General features: G+C 35.2%; 1 protein-coding gene across 10 annotated transcripts in view; it reads left to right on the forward strand.

The window, feature by feature from the left end:
* Nucleotides 1-16,467, forward strand: part of NAA35 (N-alpha-acetyltransferase 35, NatC auxiliary subunit) — an 88,392-nt gene that overhangs the window by 63,161 nt on the left and 8,764 nt on the right. For all 10 annotated transcript variants that reach the window (XR_015170163.1, XM_086416863.1, XM_086416858.1 and 7 more), the window contains 4 exons: nt 1,458-1,564; nt 8,531-8,597; nt 10,471-10,569; nt 11,152-11,330. Coding sequence is in view for 9 of the 10 variants with exons in the window: in XM_086416863.1 (XP_086272989.1) it covers nt 1,458-1,564; nt 8,531-8,597; nt 10,471-10,569; nt 11,152-11,330 (452 nt within the window). In the remaining variant the exon portion in view is untranslated. The remainder of the gene's footprint in view (nt 1-1,457; nt 1,565-8,530; nt 8,598-10,470; nt 10,570-11,151; nt 11,331-16,467) is intronic.

Below are 16,467 nucleotides of genomic sequence, written 5' to 3' on the forward strand. Positions count from 1 at the left end.
CTTAAAAACATAAGAATTAAAGTATTACCATATCAAATCTACCAATATATATATAAAAAAAATACATTATAATCAAGTGCATTTTATCACAGGAATGCAAGCCTGGCTCAATGTTTAAAGTATAATTTACCATATAATATAAAGTCTCAATAGATTCAGGAAATCTATTTGACAAAATCAGCATCCATTCATGATGTTGCAAAACTCTCAGCAAAACTAGGAAGAGAACTTCTTTAATTTGATAAAGAGCATGTGCAAAAAACTTAGAGCTAACATCACACTTAATGATGAAAGAGTAAGTTTTTTTCTCATTTGATTGGGAAGAAAGCAAGGATGTCCAGTTTCATCACTCCGCTTTTACTCAGTGTGGTACTGGAAGGCTTAGCCAATGAAAAAAGGCATGAAAAGAAATAAAAGACATATAGTTGAGAAAGTAAGAAATAATATTTCTTTATAGACAGCATGATTATCTATGTAGAGTACCAAGGAATCTGCAAAGAAGTTCCTAGACCTGATAGATGAATTTGACAAAATCACAGGATATGATACCAATGTACAGAAAGCAGTTGTATTTCTATATACTTGCAATGAACAATGCAAACCAAAAACTTTAAAGCAGTACTATTTACATTAAGCATCAAGAATGAAGTACGTAGAGGTAAGTCTAGCACCTGTTTGGAGAACCTGTATACTAAAAAACTGCAAAGTAATAATAAAAGACATCAAAGGAGGCTTAAATAAATAGGTGTCCTTTTGTGAACTGGAAGAATTGATGTTTTTTTAAGATGTCAGTTCTCCCCCCGAATTAATCTACAGATTCAAAGCAATCTCAAAATTATAGCAGAAGTTTTTGTAGATGTCAACAAGCTACTTCTGAAATTTATATGGAAAGGCAAAGGAACTAGTACAGCCAAAATAAATTATTATTACTGTATTTTGAATTGAATGAAAATATATCAGACTTCGTGGGGTTTATTATTGTAAATAACAATGTATTTTAATTTAATAATTCATTATTTTAGATATATTTCTTTCAGTTTCAGAAAGTTTTTATGTATTCCAAAGTTTTTATTTGAGATAGGTTATCAACTGGCTTGATATTAATAACCATTAAATATTTCATAATTTATGAAACCTTTTCTTGTATGTTGGCTCATTTGACATACTCAGACATGTCATTTCATTTTTCACTAGTTCAATATTACTACCCTTGACTTGAGAGATTTTTTTCTTGCACATTTCTTCTCCTGCATCAAAATACTCTTAAATAGGGATTAAGTAGTACCCGTCATGGAAGCAGTGATTTATAAAAATTTTCTACCAGCTTTTTACATTTTAATGTCTTGTATTCTGTGACATTTAAAAGAAGTATGCTTATGTCACAGTAATGAAAAATACATGTACAATATGTCAAAGATTGTGACAGCATTACTAATATATATAACATTTGTTTTAAGACCACTTTCCTGGTGGATAACAAAAAGGTCTTTGGAATCCATCTCATGCAAGACATGGTGAAAGATGCTCTTCGGTCTTTTGTCAGTCCTCCGGTGCTCTCCCCAAAGTAAGTATCATAAGATATTGTATAGCCTGTATGTTTCTTAAAAGCCCAAATTCTCTGTGCTCCTTTATGGCAAAGATATAAAAACTGTTGGATTCAAGTCTCCATGTAAAAAAAATAACTCTTATCGTTAAAATTAATTGATTTCTGCCACATATTATTTAAATTTAAATTGAGGTTTTCTGAAGTTAATACTGGGTCCAGTATGAGAAGAAAAGCTTACAAGGACTTGCTAGAAATTCAGCAAGTTGTATTAACCCTTATTGTGTGCAAAGCACTGTGCTAAGTAGACACTTTGGGAAATAATTATAAAAAGATAAGATTTCCTCTTGATAATCTTGAGTCTAGATAGAAATAGAAAATGCTGATAATTGATCCTTAATTATATTCTGGTAGAGTCATTTCCCCAAAATTATGCTGCCATAAAAAGCTGGAAAGGATCGTTTGAATTGGCCTTTTGGAAAAGAACGCCAACTTTATTGACCTTTCCCTTGAGAAAAGAAGAAAGGAGATGTTATTTCTTAGGAAAGAAACCAGCATTTGTTAAGATACAGTGTATGAAACCACATATTTTAAGGAAAGTTAGTGGTTCAGCATTCAATTTGTTGAATAAATCATGCCACATTTCATATAAAACTTTGGTAGCGTCCTGTCTTAGGTTGGTTCTCCAAAAGCTGATCCTGACACAAAGATTCATGCCAGTGTAATTTAGAAGGTGATTCTAGGAGAGCTTTCAGGCTTGTAGGCAGGTGGGATATGAAAAGGAAGAAAGCCACGTAGTGGTGTGCTTCACAGTTGGTTGTTGCTGTTCAGTCACGGAGTCTGTTTGACTCTTCGCGACAGATGGACTGTGGCACGCCTAGGTCCTCTACCCTCCATTATCTCTCGGAGTTTGCTCAGATTCATGTCCATTGAGTCAGTGATGCTATCTAACCATCTCATCCTTTGCTGTCCCCTTCTCCCTTTGCCTTCAGCCTTTCCCAGCATCAAGGTCTTTTCCAGTGAGTCAGCTCTTCCCATCAAGTGGCCAAAGTATTAGAGCTTCAGTTTCAGCAGCAGTCCTTCCAGTGCATATTCAGGGTTGATTTCCTTAAGGATTGACAACTTTTATCTCCTTGCAGTCCAAGGGACTCTCAGGAGTCTTCTCCAGCACCACAATTGAAAGCATCAGACTTCTTTATAGTCCAATTCTCACATCTGTACATGACTACTGGTAAAAAAAACCATAGCTTCGATTATATGGACCTTTGTCAGCAAGTGATATGTCTGCTTTTTAGCGCGCTGTCTAGGTTTTTCATAGCTTTCTCTTCCAAGGAGCATGCGTCTTTTCATTTCATGGCTGTCGCTGTTGGCAGTGATTTTGGAGCCCAAGAAAATCTGTCACTGTTTCCACTCTTCCTCCTTTTATTTGCCATGAAGTGATGGGACTAGACGCCATGATCTTAGGTTTTTAATGTTGAGTTTTACACCAGCCTTTTCACTCTTCTCTTGCACTTTCATCCAGAGGCTCTTTAGTTTCTCTTCACTTTCTACCATTTAAGTGATATTATCTGCATATTTGAGGTTGTTGATATTTCTCCCCGCAATCTTGATACCAGTTTTATGATTTATCCAGCCCAGTGAAGTACTCTGCATGTAAATTAAATAAGCAGGGTGACCCTGTACGACCTTGTACTTCTTTTCCAATTTTGAACCAGTCCGTTGTTCCTTGTTTGGTTTTAACTGTTGCTTTTTGACCCTCATACTGGTTTCTCAGGAGACAGGTAAGGTGGTCTGGTATCCCCATCTCTTTAAGAATTTTCCACAGTTTATTGTTATCCACACAATCAAAGGTTTTAGTGTAATCAATAAAGAAAAAGTAGTTGTTTTTCTGTAGTCCCCTTGCTTTCTTTATGATCCTACAAATGTTGGCAATATAATCTCTAGTTCCTCTGCCTTTTCTAAACCCAGCTTGTATGTGTAGAAGTTCTCAGTTCATATACTGCTGAAGCCTAGCTTGAAGGATTTTAAGCATTACCTTGCTAGCATGTGAAATGAATGCAGTACAGTTCACATGCTAGCAAGTATGTGAGAGTACAGTACAGTACAGTAGTGTGAACATTCTTTGGCATTGTCCTTCTTTAGGATTGGAATGAAAACTGACCTTTCCAATCCTGTGACCACTGCTGAGTTTTCCAAATTTGCTGATATAGTGAGTGCCTCACTTTGACAGCATCATTTTTTAGGATTTTAAATAACTCAACTGGAACTCATTTTGATGACCATCATCATGGTTATCTTTGTGTATAAGATATATACATATATGATTTTATATATATATATATATATATATATATGGGATTACCTTAAACAGTCTATTTTTTATCATGAATGTTTAATTATTTTTAATGGATTTTTTAAATCAAAAGTTTAATTTTAAAATGTATTTATAATTTTTCTACTCAAAAGTAATCATAACTTTATATCTCAAAGTACATAGTTAGTTCCTTTTAATGGCTGCCAAATGTTTCATAATAGGCATGTGTTTTATAGAGTGAGATTACTGGGTGGGGGGGACATGTATAATTTTAATTTTGATATATGTATTAGATTGTATTCTGAAAGATTTAACAATTTATATTTCTACTGGGAATATAAGAGAGTACAATTTTCCTTTATCCTGACCAGCAGTAGTAGGTGTTACCATTCTTTAATTTTTTCCAGTGTGTGTCAATGAGAAGTGATATCTCATTGTCAGTTTAATTTGAGCACTTAATATGATGTTCATTGGACATTTGGAATGGTTTTTCTGTGAATTGTCTTTCTTTTATCCTTTACCCATGGACTTTTATTAAATGGTTTACTTTTTCAGAAAGTTTGTAACAAATCCTTGTGTATTATGAAAGGTTAATCCTTTGTGATAGACATTGAAGATTTTTTCTTTAATCTTTTGTAACATCAAAATGTGTAAAATGCTGTTTGAATTTTGATAAGAATTACATTGAATCTGTAGATCACTTTAAGTAGTTTGGCTATTTTAACTATTAATTCTTCCAGTTCATGTGCCTAGAATATCTTTCCATTTATTTGTATCTTCTTCAGTGTCTTTTATCAATATCTTATAGCTTTCAGTGTGCAAGTCTTTCACCTCCTCGGTTGAATTTATTCCTAGATATTTTACTCTATTTGATGCTACTGTAAATGGAATCATTTTCTTAGTTTCTCTTTCTGATAGTTCATTGTGACAGTTTTGTATATTGAGTTTGTATCCTGCAACTTTACGGAATTCTTGTGTTCTAACAGGTTTTGTTTTTTTTTTTTGTAGGATCTTTAGAGTTTTCAATATGTAATATGGTGTGCTCTGCATATAGAGATCATTAAAAATTATTTTTAAATTTCTGTGATTAAATGTATCATACATTCAGAATATGAATTGACAGACACCTGTACCACCATCCATTTTAAGCAAAGTTTTTATTAATTTTGTTTTTATAAATTCCATTACTGATAAGGTCATTGGTAAAATTAAGTATTTCATAAACACTCAATGTATTACTCAATGTATGAATTACTCATATATTACACCCAATGTATGAATTACTGATACATTATTACACTCATACAAACACAGTATATGAAGTAGTAAATTTTATTAATTCCCTTATTTGGTATCTAATGTTGTCAGACACCTTTCTGCGTTCTAGAGAAAAGGACACAGCTGGTGACAAGGAGCTTACCTTCTAATGGGAAAGACTAAATTGTGAGCAAATATATAATGTCAGGTCATAAGTACTGTATAGAAAGATAAAAAATGAGATGGTTCTCATAAATGGGATAGTTGTGAAAAGCCTCTTGGAAGTGGTGATATATGTGAATATACTGAGAATGAGCTACACAAAATCAGAGGATGAAGCTTCCTGATAGTAAACAATAACTGCAAGGTCTCAGGAGTAAGGCTGAGCTTTAGGCATCAAGGAGCAAGCTAATTTTAATGGATTCATTTACTCCAGATACGGGTAAGGTAGCAGTTCTCAACTGTTTTTTGTCTTTACATTCTTAAAAGAGTTTAAGGACACAAATAGCTTTTATATGGATCCTATTTATTGATACCTATTATTTTAGAAACTAAAACAATACTTTAAAAATGTTTATTCTTTTTGAAAAACAGTAAACTCATTACATGTTAATAAACATCCATAACATTTATAAATCACATATAGACAAATATTTTATGGGAAATAACTTTTTAATTAAAATTAATGAAAAAAGTGGAATTGTTTTACATTTTTGCAAGTATCTTTCAGGTCTGTCTTAGTAGAATATTAACTGAATTATTTTAACCTGCTTCTGTTTTCAGTCTGTTGTAGTACTGCTTGCCATGTAGCCTCCAGAAAAGCCATTGTACACTTATGAGAGAATGAGTGCTTTTGGCAAATAACATGTTAATATTATTATGAAAGTAGTTTTAACCTTGTGTTCCCCTCAAAAGCATCTCACCAGGGAAACCTATTCTACATTGAGAACTGATGACTATAATTTCAAATTCCCCTCCCCCACCCCATGCTTTCTTTACTCTGGTCCTAGAGGTGACTACTACATTACAGTTTATGTGTCTCACTTTTATGAATACTTGTACACTTTACCCAAATATATGTGTCCATAAATAACATCAGCTTAGTTTATGGTTTTAAACTTCACATGAACTTTGTCACAGTGTGTATGTCTGTATAGATATAGATATATATATATCCTTTTGCAACATGACTTTTTCCTTCAACATTAGAATGTTGAAATTGACCAAGTTTATCCAACAAATTTATTTTATTTGTTAAAATCCATACTTTGCACTGAAGTTTATTTTGTTGATTCTCTGCAGTTGAAAATTTACCTTATTTCTAATTTATCACCATTGAAATCAGTGCTGTAGTAAACATCTTTGAATTATGACTCCTTTTGCACATAAAAAATAAAATTAATTTATTATCATAGGCAAATGCATATTCAGCTTTACTAGTTTTGTGAAATTGCTTTCAAAAATAATTCAATGAATTGTGTATGCCAGCCAACAGTGTATAAGGATTCCAGGTACCCCATAGTCTAGGCATTATCAGACTTTTTAATTTTTGACAATAAAATATATGTGAAGTAAGTGTCTACATCTTAATTTGCGTTTTGTCTTCTCTATTTAATCTTTAACACGTAGATTCCACATTGTCACGCTTACCATTGTCCATTTAGATTTAATTATACAGTATGATCCTCATTATTTGCAGATTCTATATTTGTTAATATGCCTACTTGCTAGAATATATTTGTTAACCTTTACATCATTACTCACTCTGCTCTTGCCATCTTCATGGACATGTGCAAAGTAGCAAAGTATTCAAGTCACGCAACACTGAAGTCAAACAAGACAACTGTCCACCTTCTTGTGCGTTACAATGTAAACTCTATTTGCCCCTGTTTTTATGCTTTTTGTTGGTGATTTTGTAGTTTCATGGCCTCTGAGTTGCAGTGATATGCTGTTTAGTGTTCCTGGCACAAGAAGGCTATGGTGTGCCTTACAGAAAGATTGTGTGTTAAATAAGATTTGCTCAGGCGTAAGTTCTTTGCTAATCAATCAGCAGTGTACTTTCTATATAGTGTCTTTAAAAAGAAACACACATAAACCAATGTTAAACATTGATCACTTGATTAAAACCTTGGGACCAGAGGCTGGAGGAACCTAATCCTGTATTTTATCCTAACAGCAGTGTTTCAGTATTCTCTATTTCAGCATCCACAACAAGTTCATAGAACATAATTAACACAAATACTGAGAATCAACTGTGTGTATAGCAGAGTTTATTACAAGGTAGTCATCTGTTTCTTGTTCTTTCTTTTAAAAGAGCTCTTTTGCATACTCTGTCTTGTAGATTTTTTTCCTCTGTATTCCTCATGACATCTCTCTATTTTTGCTGTGTTGTAAGAAAGTTATTCTCTTGATCCTCAAGGCTATTGTGAGCATCCTTTCACATACTAACTTTTTTAACTTGAAAAATCCTAATTTTCAGATCCAGAAAGTCCCCTTTTTTAAAGTGCTTTATTTTTGTCATCTTAAGCCATTTTCTTACCTTGGATCTTCCAGCACTTCTTTTTGCTGCCACCTGTTTCAGGTGTCCTGCCTTTTCTTTCTTCTGGCTGCTGCCTGCTCTGTCATTTTCTATCACATGATCATGATTCTGTTTTATTCTGAGGTTCTGGTCAGATTGCTCAGTTGTGGCAAACACTTAGGAATAGCAAATTGTCAACTCCTTTCTGTGCACCAAGAAAAGTGTTTACTTCTTCCTATCTCCTTAGGAGCAAAGGCTCCTGTCCTCCTACCTCAGGAAAAGGGGGAAAAAAACACTTTCCATCTCTTCAGCTCTTGTATTTTCTCCAGGGCCAGGCAGGTAACAGATCCTCCAAGACTAGGAAAGCCTTTCTCAGTTGAGTGATGCTTTTAACCAAGAGAAGGAGCACCACAAGGACACTGGTTTGTGAGGATAGACAATAAGGTGCTGGCAGGATGTCTAGGTGATGATTTTAGCCAGTGATTGGAAATGTAGGTATATCTTAAAAACAATCAGATTCTATACAGTATTTTTTAAATAATTACTATTGTAAGTACAGTTCACAAGGATACCACCTGTAGGAAAATAACGAATATTAGAGTAGGATTAGAAAAAGTAGAGCTTTAGAATTTTCCCTCTTTGTTGATCTTATTGGATCCAGCACTTAATTGTCCAAGTACAGAACTAAAGGAATTGGAAATATTGTACATTTATTATGTGGATAACAAATAGTGAAATACTTCCTAATTTAATGCTAGCACTCTTCAACTTCATGATTTATTTGTATCCATTTTCTCATTTTTCCACCTTCCCTATGTGTTGGTAGCACCTACAGTGCTTCTTTTTGTCGGCCAAATAAGTTTAATTTCAATAACAAGAGTATTATATTATCTTACAGGTGCTGCCTATATAATAATCACCAGGCTAAGGACTGTATTGACTCTTTTGTTACTCACTGTGTTCGGGTAAGAGCTACAGTTTGGATCATTGTGGTGGATACTTAAAAATTGTGGCATGCAGAATCTTCAGTAGCATTAATTTGTGCTGTTTTTTCATCTAATATTTCTTATTCATTTTCCCTGAATAAGTAGGAAATTGTTGTCTCCTCTTAAACTCAAGCGGATAGCTTCATAACCTGTAGTCTTCCTGCGAGATTGTTAGATACCAAGGCACCTTCTGATGCCCTCTCACCATACCCTTGTGGACAACAGAAACAGAATTAGCTATGACCCCCATCTAAAAAGAGTTTACGTTTTTTTTTGAAAAAGGACATAAAAACTCTTATTACTTTTGACCTTATAAATAACGAATATGGGTAACATCCCCAGGCGTTTATGTTTATACTGCTTTAATGAGCAGGATTATGTACTGTGCTTAGTCGCTCAGATGTGCCCAACTCTTTGTGACCCATGGACTGTAGCCCATCAGGCTCTTCTGTACATGGGGTTTCTCCAGGCAAGAACACTGGAGCAGGTTGCCATGCCCTCCTCCAGGGGATCTTCCCAATCCAGGGATGGAACCCAGGTCTCCCGCATTGCAGGCCTGTGCTTTACTGTCTAAGCTACCAACGAAGCCCAAGAATACTGGAGTGGGTAGCCTCTCCCTTCTACAGGGAATCTTCGCACCCAGAAATCAGACCAAGGTCTCCTGCATTGCAGAGGGATTCTTTACCAGCTGAACTACCCAGGAGCAGGACTATAGTAAAATTAAAATTATTAATTTTAGATGAGATTGTGAACTTTTTTCAAATCTCAAATAACTTGAAAAAAATTAAAGCTTCATAGTTGATCAAATTCATTATAAATAATTCTTAATTATAAGCTTTTTATAGATCTTTTTTGCCCAATTCTATTTACCAAATGTGTGTTTGTGTGTAAAGAGGAAGTGGGATAAGACAGCATGGTATGATGCAAGGAAAATCAATAAAAGACCAGATTTTATTTTTATTAACTACCATTTTATCATTATCAGGCAGATCCCTTTACTTTTTTATAAACTTGCCAATCTTTAAAAAATGAAATATTAATACTGCTTTGATACCTCTTATAGGCTACTTATTGATTAAATGAGATGATAGCTGTCGAAGTATACAAATGTAAAATCATTACTATCCTTAGAGAATCTTAAAATGCATATTTCTTAAATCAGAGCATTCCTGTCTGTTGTCTGATTCATAAACTGTTATAGTATTTTATATGAGAATACCGAATAGATAAAAACAGTGATAAAGAACCTTAGTGAACAAGTATTGGTCACACAATCGTGTCTGACTCTTTGCGACCCCATGAACTGTAGCCCACAAGTCTGTCCATGGAATTCTCCAGGCAAGAATATTGCAGTGGATTGCCATTCCCTCCTCCAAGGGATCTTCTCAACCCAGGGATTGAACACAGGTTTCCTGCATTGCGGGCAGTTCTGTACTGTGGTTTTCTGGGTTTTAGCCATTACCTAATTATTAGGCATTCTAATTATTAGGACACAGAAGTGTCCGGCTTGAACAGTAGCTTTTAGCTTGAAATAAGCAGAAAAGAAACTGCTCTTGAATATGTGGAAAAATATCTAAAGATTGAAGAAATTATTTTTGCCATAGGGGAGCAAGTTTTGTAAACAACCACTTTCCTCTGGCTATTAATAATTTCTAGTATTGAGTTCCTTTAAAAGAAACACCTTTGTAATAAGTACACATAGGCATTATTCTTATATACAACATTTTTTCCCTTAAACCTGATTTTGAAAATTTGGAATGTGAATTTTCTTTAGTATCAGCAGATTTCATATTGACAGTTAACAAATTATACTGTTAACAAATACAGTTAACAATCATATTGTGTATTACAGCCATTCTGTAGTCTTATTCAGATCCATGGACATAACAGGGCTCGGCAGAGAGATAAACTCGGTCATATTCTTGAGGAATTTGCTACCTTGCAGGATGAGGTAAGAGCCAAAAAGAAGCCCTCCCTTCTGAAATAAGCAACCTTGACTAGATTTTCAGAAACAATTCTTTAGAACAATAATTTGACTACTTAATTTTTTAATATGGTGAATTTTCTTTTCCATTGAAATGTAACAGTTACATATACCAAAGAAATGTTTACAGAAAGAAATAGAACAGTAATCTAAATCAAAAACATCTTAAATTATTATTTTATAATCAATGAATTATAAAATAGGTGTAGAGCTATAGGTATAATTAGAGTAAGTTTACATTGTAATAAAAATATATTAGTCTTCATTTAAATGTGTGCAACAGCAACACTGATAATGTAACTAAAGATCTGAAGCCAGTTATTTTTATACGGTAAAGTCTTTTTAATCTAGGAAGTGTTTAGATAAATATTATCCTTTCAGAAATGAAAGGTTTGAATGTAGATCTAACCAAAGGTGCATTTGAAAGTATGAATTCTTTAAATGGTGAGAGTTACATTATCTGCTTATGTGCTATTTTTAGCTGTTACATTTTTTGTAATTCTTTCATTACCTTAACAAGTTGATATTAATGACATTTTGTTGTGATAGGCAGAGAAGGTTGATGCAGCCCTTCATACTATGCTGTTGAAACAGGAGCCCCACAGGCAGCATTTGGCCTGTTTAGGTACCTGGGTCCTTTACCATAACCTTCGAATTATGATACAGTATCTCCTAAGTGGCTTCGAATTGGAGCTCTACAGCATGCACGAGTATTATTACATATATTGGTAAGAGAATGATTGGAGTTAAAATTGATGGTGGGTGGGATAGATAAGATCTGTGAGAGTATCTGTAGAGTGTAATTTTAGAGGTTTTTTAAATTTACTGTATTTGAATTTTACTTGTGGGACAGTTGAAGAATATCTATTGAAAATTAGAGCCAGATCATCTTAAAAATCTTGTCTTAATAGTGTACAAATACATTTTTTTTGCCATTTGAAATGTTGTTTTAAAATTACTAATAAAAGTAAATTGATTAATGAACTTTTATCTGTTTCCAAAGAGAGAAATTAACATACATTTTGCCCTGACATCAGTGACGCTAGGTACTAGCTGTGGAATGTACTTAAATAAATTAAAGTTCAAAATATGAACCAGATCTTCCTTCTGAGAAGAAATTATGGCTAAGATTATCATTGGGAGTATAACTGTTGCAAACTCGCCCTGAGGATTTGTCTCAGTAGCTTTGAAGAAGTTTATAAGAGGTAATCTTCAGCAGAGTAGTTCTTTACTTTCACTTGGGGCTGGGATATATCTAGTAAGAGGATGCTTGAGAATATTTTAGACATGAAAAACCTGCCACAGAATAAAGTAAGAAAATTGAGATCTAAAATGAATTCAGCTATCTTGCATCTTTTTTTCGTCTAGCAAAGTATAGTAATTTAGTTGTAATTTAAAATAGAAATGACCTATTGTTACCCATCACAGCTAAGTTTAGTATATTATTAGATCTAATTATAGTTATTCTTTTCATTCATTTTTAAATTATTTAACTTAAAATTTAAAATATTGTGTATTCCCTGAAGTCACTGCTGTGGAGGCAGGAAAATAATTATTTTCCACACCATTAACAGCATCCATGTTAGAGATGGGAATACCATACCTGCCTCCTGAGAAACCTGTGTGCAGGTCAAGAAGCAACAGTTAGAACCGGACATGGAACAATAGACTGGTTCCAAATTGGAGAAGGAATACATCAAGGCTGTATATTGTCACCCTGTTTATTTAACTGTTTGCAGAGTACATCAAGCGAAATGCCAGACTGGATAAATTACAAGCTGGGAATACAGGTGGCCGAGAGATATCAATAATCTCAGATATGCAGATGATACCACCATAATGACAGAAAGTGGAGGAGGAACTAAAGAGCCTCTTGATGAGGGTGAAAAAGGAGAGTGAAAAACCTGGCTTAAAATTCAACATTAGAAAAATGAAGATCTTGAGATCTGGTCCCATCACTTGATGGATTAGAGATAGGGGAAAAAAATGGAAACAGTGACACTTTTCTTTCTTGGGCTCTAAAATCACTGAGGATGGTGACCGCAGCCAAAAAATTAAAAGATGCTTGTTTCTTGTAAAAAAAGCTATGACAAATCTAGACAGCATATTAAAAAGCAGAGACATCTCTTTGCTGACAGAGGTGTATAGAATCAAAGTTATGGTTTTTCCAGTAGTCATGTACAGATATGAGAGTTGGACCATAAAGAAGGCTGAAGAGCTGAAGAATTGATACTTTCGAACTGTGGTGTTGGGAAAGACTCTTGAGAATCCCTTGGACTGCAGGGAGATAAATCCAGTCAATCCTAAAGGAAATCAACCCTGAATATTCTTTGGAAGGACTGATGCTGAAACTAAAGCTCCAGTGCTTTGCCCCCTGATGAGAAAAGCTGACTCACTGGAAAACTTTGATACTGGGAAAGACTGAGGGAAAGACAAGAAGGGGACAACAGAGAATGAGATGGTTGTATAGCATCACCAAATCAATGGACATGAGTTTGAGCAAACTCCGTGAGATAGTGAAGGACAGAGTAGCCTGGTGTGCTGCAGTCCATGGCGTCTCAAAGAGTTGGACACAACTCACCAAATGAACAACAGCAGCATTGAACTTTACTTTTCACCACCTGCACATCCACAGCTGAGCATTGTTTCAGCATCGGAAAGTAATTCCAGTGCTGTAAAGAACAATATTGCATAGGAACCAGGAATGTTAGGTCCATGAATTAAAGTAATTGGATATGGTCATGCAGGAGATGGCAAAAGTGAACATCGACATCTTAGAGATCAGTAAACTAAAATGGATGGGAATGGATGAGTTTAATTCAGAGGACCATTATATCTACTACTATGGGCAAGAACCCCTTGGAAGAATTGGAGTAGCCCTCACAGTCAATAAAAGAGTCCAAAATAGAGTACTTGGGTGCAATCTCAAAAATGACAGGATGATTTCAGTTCATTTCCAAGGCAAACCATTCAGCATCACAGTAATCCAAGTCTATGCCCCAACCACTAATGCCAAAGAAGCTAAAATTGAACAATTCTATAAAAACCTACAAGACCTTGTAGAACTAATTCCATTATAGATAGATAAATAAATGTCCTTTTCATATAGGACATTGGAATGCAAAAGTAGGAAGTCAAGAGATAACTGGAGTAAGAGGCAGTTTTGGCTTTGGAGTACAAATGAAGCAGGGCAAAGGCTAACAGTTTTGTCAAAAGAACACGCTGCTCATAGGAAACACCCTCTTCCAACAACACAAGAGATACACATGAACATCACCAGATAGTACTGAAATCAGATTGATTATATTCTTAGCAGCTGAAGATTAGAAAGCTCTATACAGTCAACAAAAACAAGACCTGTAGCTGACTGGGGCGAAGATCATCATGAGCTGCTTATTACAAAATTCAGACTTAAATTGAAGAAAGTAGGGAAAACCACTAGACCATTCAGGTATGACCTAAATTAGTGCTTTATGATTATACAGTGGAGGTAACAAATAGATTCAGGGAATTAGATCTGGTCAACAGAGTACCTGAAGAACTGTGGATGGTGGTTCATAGCATTGTACAGTAGGTGGTGACCAAAACCATCCCAAAGAAAAAGAAATGTAAGAAGGCAGAGTGATTGTCTGAGGAGACTACAAATAGCTGAGGAAAGAAGAGAAGTGAAAAGCAAAAGAGAAAGACATACCCAGCTGAATACAAATTTCCAGAGAGTAGCAAGGAGAGATAAGAAAGCCTTCCTAAGTGACCAATGCAAAGAAATAAAGGAAAACAATAGAGTGGAAAAGATTAGGGATCTTTTCAAGAAAATTGGAGATATCAAGGGGACGTTTCATGCAAAGATGGGCATAGTAAAGGTCAGACACAGTAACTTAACAGAAGCAGAAGACACTAAGAGGTGGCAAGAATATATGGAAGAACTATACCAAAAAAGATCTTAATGACCTAGATAACCATGATAATGTGGTCACTCACCTAGAGCCAGATATCCTGGACTGTGAAATCACGTGGGCCTTAGGAAGCATTACTACAAAGCTGCTGGAGGTAATAAAATTCCAGATAATCTTTTTAAAATTCTAAAAGATATTGCTGTTCAAGTGCCTCATTCAGTGTTAGCAAATTTGGAAAGCTTAGCAGTGGCCAAAGGACTAGAAAAGAATTGTTCTTTCAATCCCAAAGAAGGGCAATGCCAGAGAACGTTCAGACTACCATACAATTGCACTCATTTCACATGCTAGCGAGATGATGCTCAAATCCTTCAAGCCAGGCTTCAGCAGTACCTGAACTGAGAACTTTAAATGTACAAGCTAGATTTTGAAGAGGTAGCAGCACCAAAGACCAAATTGCCAAGATTCGTTGGGTGATGGAAAAAGCAAAGGAATTCCAGAAAAACAACTACTCTGCTTCATTCATTATGCTAAAGCCTTTGACTGTGTGAATCACAACAAACTGGAAAATTCTTAAACAGGCGGGACTACCAGACTACCTTACCTGTCTCCTGAGAACCCTGTATGCAGTCAAAAAGCAACAATTAGAACCAGACAAGGAACAATGGACTGATTCAAAATTGGAAAAGGAGAATGTCAAGACTGTATACTGTCACCCTGCTATAATTTATATGCAGAGTGAATCAAGTGAAATGCCAGGCTGGATGAATCACAAGCTGGAATTAAGATTGCTGGGAGAAGTGTCTGCAGATGATACCACTCTAATGGCAAAAAGTGAAGAGGAACTAAAGAGCCTCTTGATGAAGGTGAAAAAGGAGAGTGAAAAAGCTGCCTTAAAACTCAACATTCAAAAAACGAAGATCATGGCATCTGGTCCTGTTACTTAATGGCTGAAGAAGGGGAAAACGTGAAAACAGGGACAGATTTTATTTTCCTGGGCTCCAGACTTACTGAGGATGGTGACTGTAGCCATGAAATTTGAAGATGCTTTCTCCTTGGAAGGAAAGCTACGACAAACCTAGACAACATATTAAAAAGCAGAGACATCACTTTGCCAACAAAGTCCGTATAGTCAAAGCTATGGTTTTTCCAGTAGTCACGTATGAATCTCAGAGTTGGACGTCCATAAAGAACGCAGACCACAAGTGAATGATGCTGGGAAAGACTCTTGAGAATCCCTTGGACTGCAAGGAGATAAATCCAGTCAATCCTAAAGGAAATCAACCCGGAATATTTAGTGGAAGGATTGATACTGAAACTGAAGCTTCAGTATTTTGGCCACTTGATGCCAAGAGCTGACTCACTGGAAAGACCCTGATGCTGGGAAAGATGGAGAGCAGGAGGAAAAAGAGGTGATGGAGGATGACATGGTTAGATAGCATCACTGACTCAATGGACAGGTGTTTAAGCAAACTGTGGGAGATAGTGAAGGACAGGGAAGGAAGCCTGGTGTGCTGTAGTCCATAGGGTCACACAGAGTCAGACATGACTTAGCGGCTGAACAACATAACCATTAAGATGGTTTTGTTGTCATGGTTGCTAAGGCTCTTAGCAGGTAATTCTTGGTTATGAAAATGAATTGGAGCATCAATGTAGTTATGTCAGAAAAATATTATTTTGTATATTCTCCAACATTTATGTAGGTAACAGCTCTTACCAACAGGTGTTATAGCTACTTAGGATTTTTTTTTTCATTAATTCATATTGGACACTCCTGTTCAAATAAGGCATTTTGTAGAGGATTGTGCTCAAGTTTTGTTGTTTGAGGCAGCTGATTGGAAGCTTTTGTGCTCTTGATTGCTCAGAATACAATTTTTATATGCTCTTTGACACAAAGAATTGGCAGATGAATTATATTCAGATAAATACTTGAATAGAAATTTACCTATATATTTGAGCAGATTCATTTCTTGCT

Source organism: Bos grunniens, chromosome 8, assembly GCF_055505025.1.
Source record: "Bos grunniens cultivar Pamir isolate PY7600 chromosome 8, Bosgru_T2T1.0, whole genome shotgun sequence".
NCBI classification, from domain to species: domain Eukaryota; kingdom Metazoa; phylum Chordata; class Mammalia; order Artiodactyla; family Bovidae; genus Bos; species Bos grunniens.